The sequence below is a fragment of the Suricata suricatta genome, chromosome 4 (assembly GCF_006229205.1).
Source record: "Suricata suricatta isolate VVHF042 chromosome 4, meerkat_22Aug2017_6uvM2_HiC, whole genome shotgun sequence".
In the NCBI taxonomy this organism is placed as follows: domain Eukaryota; kingdom Metazoa; phylum Chordata; class Mammalia; order Carnivora; family Herpestidae; genus Suricata; species Suricata suricatta.
The window spans coordinates 57,418,712-57,436,628 of NC_043703.1; the positions used below are offsets into that span (position 1 = coordinate 57,418,712).

At 37.8% G+C, this 17,917-nt stretch overlaps 1 protein-coding gene across 4 annotated transcripts in view; it reads right to left on the minus strand.

Annotated features, from left to right (window-relative positions):
* CAB39L (calcium binding protein 39 like) overlaps positions 1-17,917 on the minus strand; it is a 105,449-nt gene that overhangs the window by 17,833 nt on the left and 69,699 nt on the right. For all 4 annotated transcript variants that reach the window (XM_029936792.1, XM_029936794.1, XM_029936793.1 and 1 more), the window contains 3 exons: positions 9,996-10,164; positions 4,141-4,200; positions 306-371 (listed from right to left, as the gene is read on the minus strand). In XM_029936792.1, the coding sequence (XP_029792652.1) occupies positions 306-371; positions 4,141-4,200; positions 9,996-10,164 (295 nt within the window). The remainder of the gene's footprint in view (positions 1-305; positions 372-4,140; positions 4,201-9,995; positions 10,165-17,917) is intronic.

The window sequence follows — 17,917 nt, forward strand, 5'->3', positions numbered from 1 at the left end:
TGTGGTTTTACTCAAATTAACTTAGGTTTGACTTTCGTTCTGAGCTGAAATATATGAAATTCTACTTTATTGTGCACTTACTATTTTTATGTTATTACTTCCAAAAAGTAGTAGAGGCAGGACACTTAATATTGTTTTGCTACAAAGTACAGTCATAACATGAAACATACTTCTCCAGTTACAAAACAAAAAGGCGAGGGGCAACACGTTAATTTTTCCTGTATGTACTTGTCCACTAACAGGCCCTCATTTACTAACAAGAAACCAACCAATACAGACTCTAACTGAAAGCAATTTGATATTACCTTTAAAGATTGTCTCTTAGTCACATAATTCTCAGACTGAAGCAATTTCTCATAGTCTTCAAAAATCTAATGAAAAGAAAATAAATATTAGAGTGTAACACCAGCAGTGGTTTCTCTGCATTTGGTTTGCTTGTGCTCTAGCTTCAAAAGTAAATTCCCAGCCTGCCAAGCCATGCTGATCACACTGTCCACCAGGGGGGTCCCGGGTCCACCGTCCTTTACACATAAAGACCCAGCGGGATAGGGAGGTCAAGCGATACAACAGATGTACTTCACCATTTTAGCTCTGCAAATTAAAAACTGAGTGGAAAAATGGAGTATTTGAGTCCTCTCAATAAATCCTTTTGAATAAAAGATCTATTAGCTCTTCTATTAAATGAATAGCAAGATAACACGTTGCATGCCATTTGCTCAGGTAGCCTTGCTGGTAGCTACTAGTGCATGAATAATTTAGGAAAAGATTAAATATATTTAGGGCTCCACTTAGTACCCCATAAAGAACCACACTGTTAAGTTCATAGTGTGAACACATAGAAGAACAGGGCAACTTTTGCCTCACAACGGCCATGCTAATCTAGTTCCAGCTGGCTTCTCTTTCCACGGTCCCCAGAAGCTGGGGGACGCCGGTGTGTGGGGCCCCCAGTTTCCCTGTGTGGCTGTCAACCACTGTCCACTGCCCGGGCCCTTTCATTTCACAAAGTGCCACAGGCTGGGAAAGCTCAGCGTGGACCTCCCACCCACCACGAAAGGACATGCTCAGGGACCACTGAAGCAGGAAGAGCCCAGGGGCTGAGGAGGCTAGAAACCTGTCCTGGTCCCCAGGGGGCTGAGGGCGAGGGGTGCGTGCAAATGTGTGGTGAGGGCAAGCAGCGCACACAGATGATAGTTCCCAACCGAGAATTAAGAGAGTGGAAAGTGAAAACAAAAATATCTGGGGGCATGTGGGTAGCTTAGTCAGTTAAGTGTTTGACTTCAGCTCAAGTCACAATCTCATGGTTTGTGAGTTCGGGCCCCATATCTGGCTCTCTGCCGTCAGCATAGGGCCTGCATCAGGTCCCCTGACTCTCGCCCCGGCCCCTCCCCTGCTCATGCTTAGTCTCTCTCCAAAATAAACAAACATTAAAAAAACCAAAAACATCTAGTTCACTTAAAGTCATAATAATTATACTCTTTTGTATGAAGGACTTATTGTTTATATTAAGCAAAAAGGTTAATGTATTCTGTGATGAAACTCAAGAGGATTTTGTGGGACATTCAATTTATCAAATTTTGTGGTAAGGGTTTTAAATTTTTTAATTTCAATTTAGTTAACATACAGTGTTATATTAGTTTCACACGTACAATACAGCGATTCAACACTTCCACACATCACCCGGTGCTCATAAGGACAAGCGCCCTCCTGTTTCCCCCATTTCCCTCCCCTCTGGTAACCATCAGTTTGCTCTTTACACTTAATAGTATGTTTCTTGGTTTGTCTCTCTCTTTTCTTTTCTCATTTGCTATATTTCATAAATTCCACATATGAGTGAAATCATACATAACCAAAAACTTCAAATACATGTATAAGGTATGACATTCCCCAAGATGCCTGTTTCCTTATTTTAGACCCATATATCAGTGTGCTCCTATTTCATGGTTTACTGCTAAAGAAATATGAAATTCAGGAAGTATGACTATTTGAGGGGGCATGAGCTCTCAGAGCTGGTGCTCAGGTCAGTGTGCAGCCTCAGTGTCTGTGAAGCTATCAGATGACACAAGAAGTAATTGTAAGTACAAATAAGAAATTAGTTAAATAAGGGCCAAGGAGAATGAGTTTACAGTCTCCCAAATTGTTATGTACTATGTCCTGAATGCAAATGTGTGTTGCACAACACATTTACATCACTCATTCTATAGAAAAGATTAGTAGCTGATACCATGGGTTTTGTCATAAACTATCTTAGCGCTTATTTATTTTCACTTATTATAATGTACATCTAATGAGTCTCTAACATTCCATCTAGCATCTACAGTTTCTGATCAACCAAACTATAGTAACAGTTCATATCCTCAGTTCAAAAATACACCATTTTCTTTTGGTCTAGAAACTTCTGGATGCTTCTGGAAATAAAAATTATTCTCCCTTCATGTTTTTACACTTAGACCAAAATACTCCAATTGATCCTATAAATAGTTTCTTGATAACTTTAGGATATGAAAATGCTTTTGATTTCATGATTACATTGTTAATTCTTTTTTCTTTTTAATTTTTTAAATGTTTATTTATTTGAGAAAGAGGGAGACACAGAATCTGAAGCAGGCTCTAGGCTCTGAGCTGATAGCTCAGAGCCCAGTGAGAGGCTCGAACTTGAGCTGAAGTAGGACATTTAACCGACTGAGCCACCCAGGCACCCCTGCTAATTCTTAATCTTAAAGGAAGATGTGTAAACAATTTGTGAATAAAAGAGACATAGGTAAATTTCTGTGTTTGGACGTGTGACGCTATGGGAAACTGACAGGGAGGGCATTTGGTGTCTTCACAGAGTCATGTGTTTCCTTTTACCTATTTGTGTAGCTAACTAGAAAATTTTAAATTACATAGTAGCTTGTATTCTATTTCAATGGGACAGCACTGGTCTAGAGCATCTGAACCAATACTAGATCAAGATTTACAGTTTCTCTTTCAGGTTTGTGCCATGTTCACTTTAATCATGCCATTTATCTTGCTGACATATTTAGCAAAAAACATAGCTGCTCTTTTATCTATTTATCCAACATTCATCAAACACCACCATTGTATGGCATTGAATTAGGTATTAGGGATACAAGTAATAATGACAAAAGTTAATACTGAGGGCTTACTATGGTATTATCCTAAAAATTTTGTATCTTTACAAATTCTTACAACAACACTATGAGGTTAGTATTATTAATATCTTCATTTTGCAGTAGGTGCAATACCTTGTCCAAGGTCACACAATTAGTAAGAGGCAAAGCTGGGTCTTGAAGCCAGGCAAGCAGGCTCTGAATCTCCATGTTTGACAGGTAAGGATCCTGCTTCTCAGGGACCTCAGGAACCAGCCAGGAAGGTACAGACACTCCATAATAATACAGTGTGAAAAGTGAGGGCAGGGGAAGTGTGTGCGTGCATGTGGACAGGTGGGATAAGGGAAAGCTTCCTTGAAGAGTCATGTTTCAGCTGGATCTCAGAAGGATGGGTTGGATTCACCATTTGAGAAGGAACTGGTATTTCTACTAGTAAGTCAAATTAATTATCAAGCAAGTAAAATGATTTATATTTTAGTGAGGGTAGAGTGCTCTTCCATTTATGGTTACCAACTGCCTCTCTTTTTTTTAAAAAAATATTTATTTTTGAGAGAGAGAGAGTATGAGCACAGGAGGGCAGAGAGAGGGGACAGAGGATCTGAGGCAGGCTCTGCACTGACAAACAGCAGGCTCGATGCAGGGCTTGAACTCACGAACTATGAGATCATGAGCTGAAATCAGATGCTCAACCCACTGAGCCACCCAGGCACCCCTGCCTACTATCTCATATGGGCAACATGGATGCTCTTAAGTCAGGATCAAAGTGAGCAAGTACCAGTCAATTTTTTGGAGCTGATACAATAGGAAGAAGTATGAAAAATGAGAAAGCCCTGATCTCCTGCCATCCTCAGTTTTCCGCAAAGTTTCCAGATGACCTGGCTTCCAGGTAAATGGACAAACTGGGTGCATGGTGGACTATGGTTGGTGTCTTCTGTGGATCATAAATAGGAGCATGTGTCCATAGATCTAAGAAGGAGAGGGAGGGGAGAAAAGAGAAAGAGGTAAAATCTTAAAAAGGACTTTTACTTACAGTGTCATAATTTTGTTCTAAGAAGTCTGCAACCAACACTTTGTGTCTTGTTAGTAAATCCTAGAAAAAGAACAGTTATATGAAATAAAATTATTATAGCTAATAATTGTTACAAACTTGGCTTTTCCTTCTAAGAATTATAGAAGTCCAGTCACTTGAAACATATAAAAGTTTCTGAAGAATATTTTCTTTATATCACAAAATTATTTCCATTCTTAGTTTAAGATGTGAAATGCAAATTTGTTTCATGTTAAAAACAATGAAGTGTTTAATTCATATCATTGTTAGATTTATGAAAGGAATGATTTAGTCAAATAGATGGCATCTATTAAGGGGGTCTACAGTGTATTTCTTTATGCCATGACTACCCTGTGATTATGATACAATAAAATCCAAATAAAGTGTATGATGATCTTTTTGAAGTGTCATTATATATATAAATATATATATACATATGTATACTTTTTAATTTTTTTAATGCTTATTTTTGAGAGAGAGACAGAGTTCAACAGGGTAGGGGCAGAAAGAGGGAGACACAGAATCCGAAGCAGGCTCCAGGCTCTGAGCTGTCAGTACAGAGCCCGACATGGGGCTTGAACCCATGAACTGTGAGATCATGACCTGAACCAAAGTTAGATGCTTAACTGACTGAGCCACCCAGGTGTCCCCAATAGCTTTTTTTTTTTTTTTTAAGAATTCTGAATGTCTTAAAACAGTATCTCACAAGTTAAAAGATTTTCAAGAATGTCAGCCTTTAGTTTTTTTTCCTTAACCACATTTAAAATGGAGGTGCCTAAGCCACAGGGAAGCACAAGAATGACACGTAACTGCCATGTCAGGACCTCCCTGCTCCCGGGTGCTGTGCAGTGACTGCGGTGACTAAGCAGCACAATGCCCCCTTTCAAAGCTGAAGACAAGCAGACTGCTCTTATTACAGCATAACTCTCAGAAAACGGAACAAAAGCATAAAGGAACGTTTGACTGTCTTCAACTCACACCTAAATTATATCCTTAATTCACCTTAATGTTGAAAGAAAACAAGCCTCACATAATCCCTTTTATACGCTTAGAGGCTAAATACCCTGTTTGGGTAGAATGTAGAATTTAATTAAAAACATAACAAGAATTTTAAAGTTTTCCAAAATAAGCTCTTATACTTTAATACACATTTAATTAAAACTACCTAAAAGCATATAGAAGATCCACAACATAAATTCACAGAGAACACGAAGGTAGCAGCAAAGGCAAAACTCACCTATTTCTATTTTAATACCAAGTAAAGTATTTGAGGCATTTTGCACTGTAATTTTCAAGTTCAAAAGCAATGAGACTGGCTATTGATTTCATTTCATTAGTTATCATCATATCTTGATTGACCACAGAGCCTATCAGTGGAAAGCTGTACTTTTTTTTTTTTTTTTCCAGTAGAACATTCAGTTCTGTTCTGGACTTAGAATTTTAAAATGGGAAAACCCTCTACAGGAATTCATTCCTGGCCTGTCTGAGATCAAAACTCAAACAAGTTCCTATATCGAGGGGCCCCCCAATAGAATAAGGTAGTTCCATGGCATTCTTCAGGGTCCCTAGTTTTCAGACACCCCCTTCCCCAATCTCCTCAAAGTATCAGTGATTTTCTGAGTTGACCCTGGTTAGAAAGGAGGCGGGGGGCGGAAGATACTGGATCTCCCTGCAGCAACAGTGGGCAAGCTTGAGGGTGGGGACCCCCCCCCCCCCGCTCTCAAGGCTGCAGGTCTGCACACAGTAGTGACAGCGGCAGCAGACAGAGCGCAGTGCAGATAAGTGCGCCTGGGGAGGTTTCCAGTCACTGTGCATGAGTGTTACTCCAAAGACTGGCATCAGGAGGCAGTCCTGTCAGTAGCAGTAATTTCAAGTTCCAAAGGGGAAAAACTTGAAATAACTTGCATATCAAATAATAAAAAAATAAAATATGGTGGGGTAGAATTCTTCTAGCACAGGTACGTGGTGGGAACAGCCAATAAATGATTCTGTCTCTCTCACACACACACACACACACACACACACACACACACACACACACATTTTCTCTTATATGTGTGTGTATATATTCATAGCTATACCTTCAAATTTCTGTCATAATAAATACATGCATACAACTGGAGGAATATTCTATACATGCATCCATGCATATATACATATATACAAAGATAAATATAATTGCTGCATCATTTTAGATCACAGAACAGTGGGAAAAAATAAAATGGTAGGATCCTACTCAAAAAGAAAAAAGCAGAAAGTTGCAAAGAAAAATAAAGTTCAAATTTTAAATAATTAAAAAATTTTAAATTATTGGGGTGCCTGGGTGGCTCAGTCAGGTTCAGCATCTGACTTGGGTCATGATCTCGCAGTTCATGGGTTTGAGCCCCACATCGGGCTCTGTGCTTACAGCTCGGGGCCTGGAGCCTATTTCTGATTCTGTGTCTCCCTTTCTCTCTGCCCCTCCCTGAGTCATGCTCAGACTCTCTCTCTCTCTGTCACAAAAATAAACAAGCATTAAAAAAAATTTTTTAATAAAATAAAATTTTAAAAATTATTTGAAACAGTGTACGCTTTCATCCCACATCCTCACAATTCTGTTTTTACAAGACTGAGCTTTGCACAGTCTATGTATAATGCTAAAGTATATTTGATCCTGAGATGGGAGTGGCTTCTGCATATCTTGAGAGGCATGCGGGGTGGAGTGACAGAGACAGTCTCAATGGCAGGGACATGACGATAGATGGGCCAGGCAGAAGTTGCCACTCATGGAGGGTTGGCTATGCACCCGGGAGCATGCGGAGCACTTTACACATATTATTTCTAATCTTCACAACAACTCTGCAAAGCAAGGCTTCTTTTCTTCATCTCACAGATGAGGAAAATGAAACTCCAAGGTTAATTACTTGCTCAAGGACATACAGCCAGTCAGGTGGCAGAGGGAGGTGGAATTCAAACCCCTTCCGTCATGTTAATTCTTGGAAGGAGGGATGAAAGAAATTCTTATTGTTAGGAGTGCTTTTGGGGAAAGGACAATTTGTAAACAATACTGCAACAAAAATATAGATAATGTTAAAACATGAATGACTAGACTGGGCAACAGCCTTCTTGGAACTCAAAACAAGAAAGGTAAGTCTAAGAGGATAGAAACAAAAGATAAAACCAAACCAAAACCAAGCCAACACTAAACCAACCAAACAACCGAAACCCCTTGATGTCATCTACCTAAAAGAAAAATTGACTTATGGTCACTGTTCTACTATATTAACCACAGCATTTTGGAAAACTACAGAAAATTGGCATTTCCAATATTGTTAGCATACTATAAAATATAAAACTTTTATGGTTACTTAGATTTTCAGAGACTTGACTTAAGTTCAATGGAAAATGTGCTGAGGTACAAATTAAAACATCAATTTGCTTTAGATATCCAAAGTGTACTGGAAATTATGCTGAGTTGAACATATGATAGCAAGACATTACCAATATAGTTTATTAAATGTTGAAAAATCTTAGGGGAAATTTTGAAAAATACATATTTGTTTCTATTTACTTTTTTCCTCCATTACAGTTTGTTCTTTGTTTATGATTATTTGTGAAGCTTTACTTACAGTCTTTCAATAAAGGAGCCAACTTTGTTTCCACGATAGCAGAGTCATCAGATAGAAAAGGGACAAAGAATGGGACTGAGCTATCTATTAATAGAAAACATCTCCTTAGTTGTTTAGACACAGACATTTTGCCAAAAGAAATGGAATCCTCTTTTGTGTGAAAGGTCAGTCATCAGATTTGATGCATCAAGGCCTCTCTCACCAGGTACTCTTAGACATACTTTGGGGGGTCCAGCTGCAGCCGCCGTACTTTTGCTTTGCTGGCCGTCAAACAGAACAAGCTCCAGGGTCTCCCAGCACTCCGAGCACACACCCAGTGCGTGTGGAAACCCCTCCACCCAGCAGGCAACTCTCTGTAGTGTTCACCCGCAGCCTTTTCCTCCCTCTCTCCCCTCCCTTACGTGTTAGCGTGTGCTCTCTCTCCCTCTTGAAATAAATATATAAACATTTTTTAAAAAAGATATATTATTTGTCATCCAGGTCCTAGATAACTTTCAAGTCATTTACATAAAGTAATAAGATTAAAGTATTTACTAATATTGGTATATGGACTATGTCAATACGTTAAAAAAATGTATTTAAGATAATATATAAAAATAAAAAGTCATAGGTGGATGACAATTAAGTAAAAATATATATTTATATCCTAAAAAAAGTAGAAGTAAATTTGTAATGATGTAAATGGAGGAAGTAAAGTGTGGAAATGCTTTTATTTTATTTTATTTTTTGGAAGTTTATTTATTTATTTTGAGATAGGGTGAATGCTGGGTGGAGGGGCAGAGAGAGGGAGAGGGGGAGAGAGAGAGAGAGAGAGCGAGAGAGAGAGAGAATCCCAAGCAGGTTCTATGCCATCAGCATGGAGTCTGACACAGGGCTCGATCTCAAGAACCGTGAGAGCATGACCTGAGTCAAAATTAAGAGTCCGTCGCGAAAGTGACTGAACAACCCAGTCACTCTAAAATGCTTTTAAAGAAACAAATCTGAATATATACATTTGAATGAGTCTTGTCTATTTGTAATTGACTTTTTTTGGGTCAATAATGCTTTTACATCATCAGCTTAAAATTTTTCAGAATTCCTCTTTTAAAATAATCTTCGGAGATAAGTTGTATGTGCTGAAGACAATCGGACTCTATTTTAGTCATTTTAAAATTTATTTTTATTGTCAATATCATTACTATTACCAAAACCAAAAACTGTCCTGGCTACCAAGATCACCCACTTTACCCATGAACCTAAATGTCAAATAACTTTGTGCTGTTTCTAAAACTTTTATCTGCCCTTGAAGGATAAACATTTGACATTACTGAAAAATAAACATGCCACAGACAATGATACCAGTTTCAAAATATATTAAATAATGGCAGGATCATAAGAACAAATAAATGTTTTTCTAAGATAGAAACCTCTAAGGTGATATCATTCACTGGATGTGTAAGTTCTAGTATTTTAGTTTGCAAATTAGTTACATTCTTTTCTAATATGCTCTCTGCACATCTTTTTGATGGTCAAACTCAGAAACCAAAAGTAGAATGGTGCTTGCCAGATGTTGGGGGGGAGAGGAAATGGAGCATTGTTGTTTAATGGATATTATTTGCACAAACAATATGAATTGTGCACTAAAGAATTGTAAGATGGTAGTTTTATGTTGTATGTTATTTTATAACAATACTTTTAGTTTAAAAACCAAGATTAAATTTATTACCTATAAGTAACAATGGATGATAGGTTTATAATAAGTTTATAAGAATATAGATGATTAGTATTTTGTTTCATTGTGTGGGAATTTATAATTACATTGATAAGGTAACGTTCAAAGACATGATTCTCCAGCTCCCTTTTCTACCCAGTTCCTTCCCCTGCAGGTAACACTGTTCCTGCTTCCCCAATAACCTTCCAGAGGCACTCAGTTTACCTTGAGTGACAGCTTTTACCCTTTGTTTTTAACATAAATTAAAGCACACTTTGCATAGAATACTACATTAATATATTGCAATTCATTCTGTATGAGTGTGTGACAAGTATTTTGAGTTGTTTTTTTCCTCAATGTGGTAGACTGGTGTAATAGAATGCATTATCGATCCTTTTGCGGTTTGCATTGTAATTCACAGTTGGTTTTACTCAGGCCTCAGGAACAGCCTTTTCTGCTTTTTAATTAAACTGCCTCTTTGGAGGCCAATTGACTTTAAATAAATGCTGAAACTAAATGAAGTAGCTGATTCAAATTACCTTAAAAGTAGCAAAGGCATCTGAAGCAATATCAAACGTTGACAATTCCACATACTTAAAGAAATCTCGGAACTGATTAGAAAAGAGGATGATTTTGGCAAGTGGTTCGTATCGGATACATTCTCTCAGCATAATCCCACAACGTAAGGCGATCTGTGGGGTTTCATACCTGAATCATAAACAAGAGAGAAATAGAGAGTTCTGTTATCCTATTAACAAAATAATATTAATGGCATCAAAAGAACCATTTCAATACTGCTGTTAAGGGATGCATAGGTAACATTTGTCACAGTCCATTCAAACACTGTTCATTCAATACCCACTGGCTATTTACGATGTGCCTGGCGCTATTCCAGGCGATGGGGATACAATACTAAGCACACAGGTCACTGCCTTCCTAGAGTCATAGTTTTTAGTGGGAACATGATTTAGTGGGGGCAGAGGCAGATTATGAACAATGAAAAGAAGTTTTGCATTCTGAGAAGTGCTATGAAACTGAAGACATTAAAAGATGTATACTACAGAGTACAACAACTTAATTTACTTTAGTTTAGACTGAGCTGTCAGGAAAGGAACAAAGCATTCCAGGCAAAGGGAACTAACGGTGCAGAGGTCCCAAGGCAAAAACCCGCATGGTAAGCTAGAGAAAAGTAACGCCAGCGTGGCTGGAAGGTAAGGGAAGAGCAGTGAATGGTGTGATATGAGGCAAGAGTGGAAAGGGCAGGGGCCAGAGCACATCCAGCTCCATAAGCTAAGGGAAGGAGTGTGGTGCTCAAGTAACTTTTTAGAAAGGTTGAAAGCAAGGTATGAACATGGCCTACCATATGCTTTAAAAAGATCATTCTTTTTTTTGCTAGAAGCCGTAATTCATGAGATCAGTGATCAGTCAGTGCACCGGGGAATCTATTGTATAAGAGGAAAAAATGAGCTGGGGAGTTAGGAGCAGGAGCAGAGGTCCAGCTGGAGATGACAGTGGCCTGGCCTGAGGTGCCAGGCATGCAGGAGAGGCCTGCGTGCACATCGTGCGTAGTGTCTGCAGGAAGGGCCAATGGCCTTGCTGTAATTGGGTTAGAGTGGGGAGCACACTTGGGTAAGGGAAACTGAGGATTCAAAAACGACTCCCATAATTTTGGCCCGAATAATTGGGTAGATGGTAGTGCCAATTTTTAAGATGAATAAACAAGAAGAGGTACAGGTCAGTGAAAAAACTGGGAGTTTGTTCCTAACTGTGTTAACTTTGAGATGCCTGCTATCTACATAGAGATGTCTCCTTGGCAGTAGAATACGTGCATCTAGAGTTTAGGAAGGAGATAAAGATAGATATTACATGCACATATATGTGATTTGTGTATGGTAGAGGAGCAATAATAAATAGCTGTGCGCTGACTGATCACTGATCTCATGAATTACAGCTTCTAGCAAAAACTGCACAAGAAAAACACCATGTCTACTATAGGAAACCACTCAGGACTGACATTAGGATCTGTTTCATTCCCAATTTAATAACAATGACTCAAGTGTCAAATTCAACACTGAAATAAATCTAGGTTTGAGTTATGTTCCAGTGTATGATAAGGTTTCAAGTAAATGAATAACAGCTCAAGTAAAACAAGTCCTGTATTAAATGATACAGTTGACAACGGTGTGGTAAATAGAACAGAACAAAGGAAGACATAGTTGTAGAAGACTGGGAAGTGAGCAGAGTGTAGGATTAAAAAAAAACACACAAAAAAACTTTTATCCTTTCAATTAAATACAATACTATTTTTTGTGGTTCTAATATAAAGCCCACTGGGGAAAAAACTCAAATGATCCCAATTCTTGAAAAAGTGCTTTCCTATAATGTTCTCAAACAGAAGAAAAATGATATCCATGAAGGGCCTGCATAATCTTTCAAAGTTACCATGAATTCTGCAAGTTAGGAAAATTCCAGCAAAAAAATATTTTTAAGAAGCAAAAAAGCCCACCGAACAAATGAACAGATAAGAAAACTGAACAGATGAAAATCAAAGCAAAACCACTCTTACACAAAACTTCAAGATATAACTCATCAAATATAAGTGATAACATTTGTTGAGCAATAAAAAATAATGCACTAGTTTTTGTAAGATAACATCTACATGAAATTCATAGTCAAGAATAAAATCTCCCTCCCACAACTTAGGAAACAGGATACTTAGCAAAATCAAATCTACAAATACAGCAGGGGAAATGGTAAATAAAGATATTTGAGAGGATTCATTAAATTAGGGAAATATTTTTTTCTTTTTTGTCCATTTTATGCTAAATACTATTTATAAATGTCCTTTGAGTATTCCCTAAATAATCATATTAACATTAAATGGTAATATATTCTGATAGGCATGATTATTTTGAAGAATATTTTAAAATGCCTATTTATAGTGTTAATAACTTCTCTTACCAAAAGAATTTGAAAATCAGCCTGCTGGTACACACGGAAGAGTGACAGATGGAAAAATATTAAAATGTTATGAAGAGGGGTATATTCTTTTTCTTTTTTTTTAAGTTTATTTATTTATTTTGAAAGAGACAGAGACATAGTCAGGGATGGAGGGCGGCATAGACAAGGAGAGAGAGAGAATCCCAAGTGGGCTTCATACTAACGTGGGGCTCGAACTCTCAAAATCCTAAGATCAGGACCTGGGCCAAAACCAAGAGTCTGATGCTTAAATGACTGAGCCACCCAGGCACCGCCAAGAGGGGTGTATTTTCCAAAGTGTGAAGCAGGAGAACATTGTTGTTTATTGGTAGAATACTCTAGAGAATATGAAATAAAGACTTTTGGCTTAGATTAAGAGCCAAGACCATTAAAATCCAGACTTATTAGTGAGATATTTCTGGACTTTTGTACTGTGGCCCTAAACTTGACTTCCCAATTTCATTTCTTATCCCACTCCCTACCTCTTTGGAGTACACCATTCCCTCAACCTAGAATGTCCTTCTCCTGATGCTTCTGCCTCTAAGATTCTCTCTCATCTTTTCAAGGCTTAGTTTAAATACCACCTCCTCCTTGAAGTCTTTCACAATCACCCACCACTCAGAATTATTCTTTCTCCCCTTCATATTCTTATGACAGCTTATCTGCAATACTAGTTTAGCACTTTTTTCAATCTGTACTGTTACATCGTCAATAAATTGTTACAAATTTGTTTTCTTCACCTCATTTCAGACAATTTCATTTTCCTTGTTACCTTCCTGTTCTCTCGTTACCTTCTCCTCTCCTCCTCTACCCCCATATCCATATGGTGTCTGCATCTTATTTGTTACTTTGCTCCATCCCCACCTCAATTTCCAAAGAGTACTTAGCATAATATTTTGCACAAAGTAGGCATATAATGAAGTTAATAAGTTTCAAACTCTGATTGAAATTCTTAATACTAGGACTCTAATGAAATTCAAACTCTGGCTTACACAAAAGGCTGTATGATCTCTAGCCAACATTTTCTCATTTCTTAATCCAATTTCCAAACTGAGACTATTAAAATTTTATACTCCCAACTTTTGTATATAATTAGTTCTCTTTTTCCTTTCATTTGCTGAAGTTTATTGGAACCATCTGTGATATACTATTTATTTTTGAGCACTGAGGAAATATTAAAAAAATATTCCTCTTGGTCAGAATACTTGTTGCATCCCACTACTTTATGCCTAAAAGGGAAATATCATTCTCTGAGATGGTGATTTCTTAAAATATAGTTAGTAATACATTGGATAAAGAGAAAATTCTTAATTTTACTCACTGCCCTTTATGGGATCTATAATTCACATATGTCATTTCAACCTTACTACCCTTGAAAATATTGGCTTCTGATAATTTATTGCCTCCTATATAAAGATGTTCTCCACAAATTAAGCCTATCTTAAGTTTCAAATCCAAATAACATAAATATCCTTATTCTTGGTACAGAATAAATATCTCATCTATTCTATTCCACTTATGAAGAAAGTTCCCAAGGGCAGGGACCACAATGCATCACTATGCCTCCATAATGACTAATTTATATCAGGTTCCTAATAAAGACTAATACAGTAATGTTGAATCACTATTTTATAGAATTGAATTATATCTTCCTTCTTGGTTTGTAGTTTGGATCATACAGTCTGGACTCTAATGAACTATGTTAGTATGGAGAAGGCACACTACTATATTTCCATGTTTATTCAAAAAAGTCACAGCATATAAGGTCTCTTTCAAATTTAATAAAAGCTAGAATGTAAGAGCAATTGTCTCATCCAGCAGTGAGCCACAGTAAACACTATACAAAAAAAAATGGTTAGAAGAGCTTGTGCAAGAATATCTCCAGTTAAGAACACATATTATATAAGGGGGAAAATGACTTTTGTTGTTGTTGGACGCACACAATGTCAGGTAGTGGTTGGAAAAGTTTTGTAAAATATCATCCAACAAACACTTAGCCTCTTCAATATAGGCAAGAAGTTTTGTTTTTAATCTATATATATTTTCTTACTTTAAAAATAATGATGGGGCATCTGGGTGGCTCAGCCAGTTAAACATACGACTTTAGTTCAGATCATGATCTCATGGTCCATGGGTTTGGACCCCATATCAGGCTTTGCGCTGACAGTGCAGAGCCTGTTTCAGCTTCTCTGTCTCCCTCTCTCTCTGCCTCTCCCCACTTGTGTTCTCTCTCTCTCTTAAAAATAAACATTAAAAAAGATTCAGAAAATAATGAGATATAATTTTGTCTACTAAAAAGGCTTAGAAGCAATAATGATCCAATGTCAATGAGAAACCCTAGCATGCAGATTATAGTTCCTAAGAACCATTCCTCACTAAAAAGAACACGAGTTCTTTCTTGGTAGAAATGGCTGATTCCAAGTCTGTGTTAGGAAATTTACAAGATGGGCCTGGTCTATCTTGTGCCAGAAAGCTGGGAATCTCTCAGTAACGGGGGGTGATATCAAAAAGACATGGTCAACATGAAAAGGCTACAGATAGATGATTAAGCACCAACAAGAAAAATGTGTGCAACCATGTAAGACATATGGAAAAAAAGTAAACACAAGTCCATAGTGCTACTAAAGGGATGGGGGGAAGAGGAGGGAGGGAGGGGGAAATAGAGAAAGAGAGAAAGATAAAAGAAACTTATTAGATGCCAATGTTAGTTCCTGGGGTAACAACTTAGTTCTCTCAAAATTGATAATTGAAGGAAAAGAATTAGGCACTTATTCTATCTCTCTGGTATGAATTGTATTTTAAAGTAATTAAATTGTTGTGGTAGATGAGAAAAAGTTATTCTCCTTAAAACTAATCAATAAATGCATGATGAATGACAGGATTAGAAAATCACCTTTTTGTAAATGCTAATGAAATGACTGAATCGTATAATTTATCAATTAAGTGTAAGGCTGATGAGGAACTCTACAATGGATTAAGCTGTCTCCACTTGAACCCACTGCTCAATCTTAGCATTACTAAATGTATGTCTCCTGATGAGATGAAATATGAACTGCACAGCACCATTTACAAAATATGATTGTCAAAATAAAACTGAATCTGATTCTAATCAAGCCTTTAAATATAACCTCCAGGATAGAAATACAGGGGATAGTGGAACAAGTTAAGTTGTTCCATTAGGAAGCAATCCAGAATGGAGGAAATTCTGTAGGATAAACTCATTTTTTCAAAAAGTCAATGACATAAAAAGGGGAGCAGGTGCTATTCTCAATGAAAAGAGACCTTAAAAAGACCTATGTGGGGGTGCCTAGGTGGCTCAGTCTGCTAAATGTCCAACTTGGGTTCAGGTCATAATCGTGTGGTTTGTGGGTTTGAGCCCCACGTTGGGCTCTGTGCTGACAGCTCAGAGCATGGAGCCTGATTCAGATTCTGTGTCTCCCTCTCTCTTTGCCCTCTCCCACTCATACTCTCTCTCTCTCAAAAATAAATAAACATTTAAAAACATTAAAACATTTAAAAAAAAAAGACCTATGTGGCATTACAACCAAATAGAATAATTGGATTTTGTTAGCACCTTTAACTGAACAAAAAGATAAATCTTACATAACCGCAATGCAATTATCACACTTAAAAATTAACAATAATTCTTTAGTAACTAATATCCATATACAAGTTTCCTTGATTGTGCCTCCTCAAATTTTCCATAGTTGGTTTGTTCAGGGCATAGAAGGCTCTTCAAAATCCATTCTGTCTTTCCAGTGTTATCTCCCATTTACACTGGACTCCAGCTACACTAGGAATCTTCTCATCTTTCAAACACATTAGGCATTTCGATGTCTCCATGCCTTTGCACGGGAAGTACTCGATCCTTCTACTTTTTGTGCCTATTTGGCACAAACGACTTGCTTCATTCTTTTTTTATATATATACACTTTTTAAATGTTTATTTATTTTTGAGAGAGAGAGAAACAGTGTGAATGAGGGAGGGGCAGAGAGAGAGGGAGACACAGAATCTGAAGCAGATGCCAGGCTCTGAGGTGTCAGCACAGAGCCTGACGCGGGCTCAAACTCACAGACCACGAGATTATGACCTGAGCTGAAGTCGGACACCCAACCGACTGAGCCATCCAGGCGCCTGGTGACTTGCTGCATTCTTGATGTTGCAGGCAGAGATTATGGCTCCCTCATCTGAGTTCCTACAGTGTGCACTGCTAAAGGAACGACAGTGAGCTGTAACGAGCTGTCTCTTCTCATCACACACTAGGACTGCTTGAAAACTGGAAAGCTGGATAGTGTTCTGAAAGCAGACCCTGGAGCCAGACTAACTGGGTTTACATCATACTAGCTATGTGACTTTGGATATGTTAGTTACCTCTCTCGGCTGTAGCGTCCTCATGTATAAAACAGGTGTAACGATAATGACAACAACAGCAATAAATACCCACGAGGTCTGACATCCAGAAAATAGCATATTGACTTCTACTATTACTATTACTTACTATTGTTAGTATCATTATTACTAGTACTGTTACTATCATAGGCCCTTCATAAAGGAACTAATACACAGTTTTAGCCTTATAAACTAAACTAAATATTAACTTTTCAGAAGAAATGGAAAGCATTTTTAAAATTTTTTTAATGTTTTATTTATTTTTGATACAGAGAGAGACAGAGCATGAGAGGGGGAGGGGCAGAGAGAGAAGGAGACACAGAACAGGAAGCAGGCTCCAGGCTCTGAGCTAGCTGTCAGCACAGAGCCTGACGCGGGGCTCGAACCCACAAACGTGAGATCTGACCTGAGCCGAAGTCGGAGGCTTAACCAACTGAGCCACCCAGGCACCCCTTATTTTATTTTTTTAATGTTTATTTACTTTTAAGAGGGAAGAGAGAGTGTGTGCACACAGGCAGGAGAGAGAGGGGGACAGAGGATCTGTGCTAACAGCAGAGAGCCTGATGTGGGCTTGAGCCTGAGAACCACAAGATCATGACCTGAGCCAAAGTCAGACACTTAACTGACTGAGGAAGCCAGGAGTCCCTGGAAAGACATTAAAAAATTTTTCCTAATGAATCAAATTTGAGGAAGTTTTTCTTAAAAATAAATAATTCCTGGGGCACCTGGGTGGCTCAGTCGGTTAAGCAGCTGATGTCAGCTCAGATCCTGGTCTCGCGATTCAAGCCCCACATTGAGCTCTGTACTGATGGCTCAGAGCCTGGAGCCTGCTTCAGATTCTGTATCTCCCTCTTCCTCTGTTCCTCCCCCACTTCTGCTCTGTCAATCTCTCTCAAAATTAAATAAACATTAAAAAAAAAAGAAATAAAAAATAAATAATTCCTATTTTTCTACTGTATGCTATAATCACATGAAAAGGGAGTCGCAGAATAAAAACCTGTGTATTAACAAAGTGGCTTTTTAAATAAACAATTAAAATTATTTTCTTCACATATTAGAAAATAAATGAAAATTATTTAGGCTCTTCCTAAA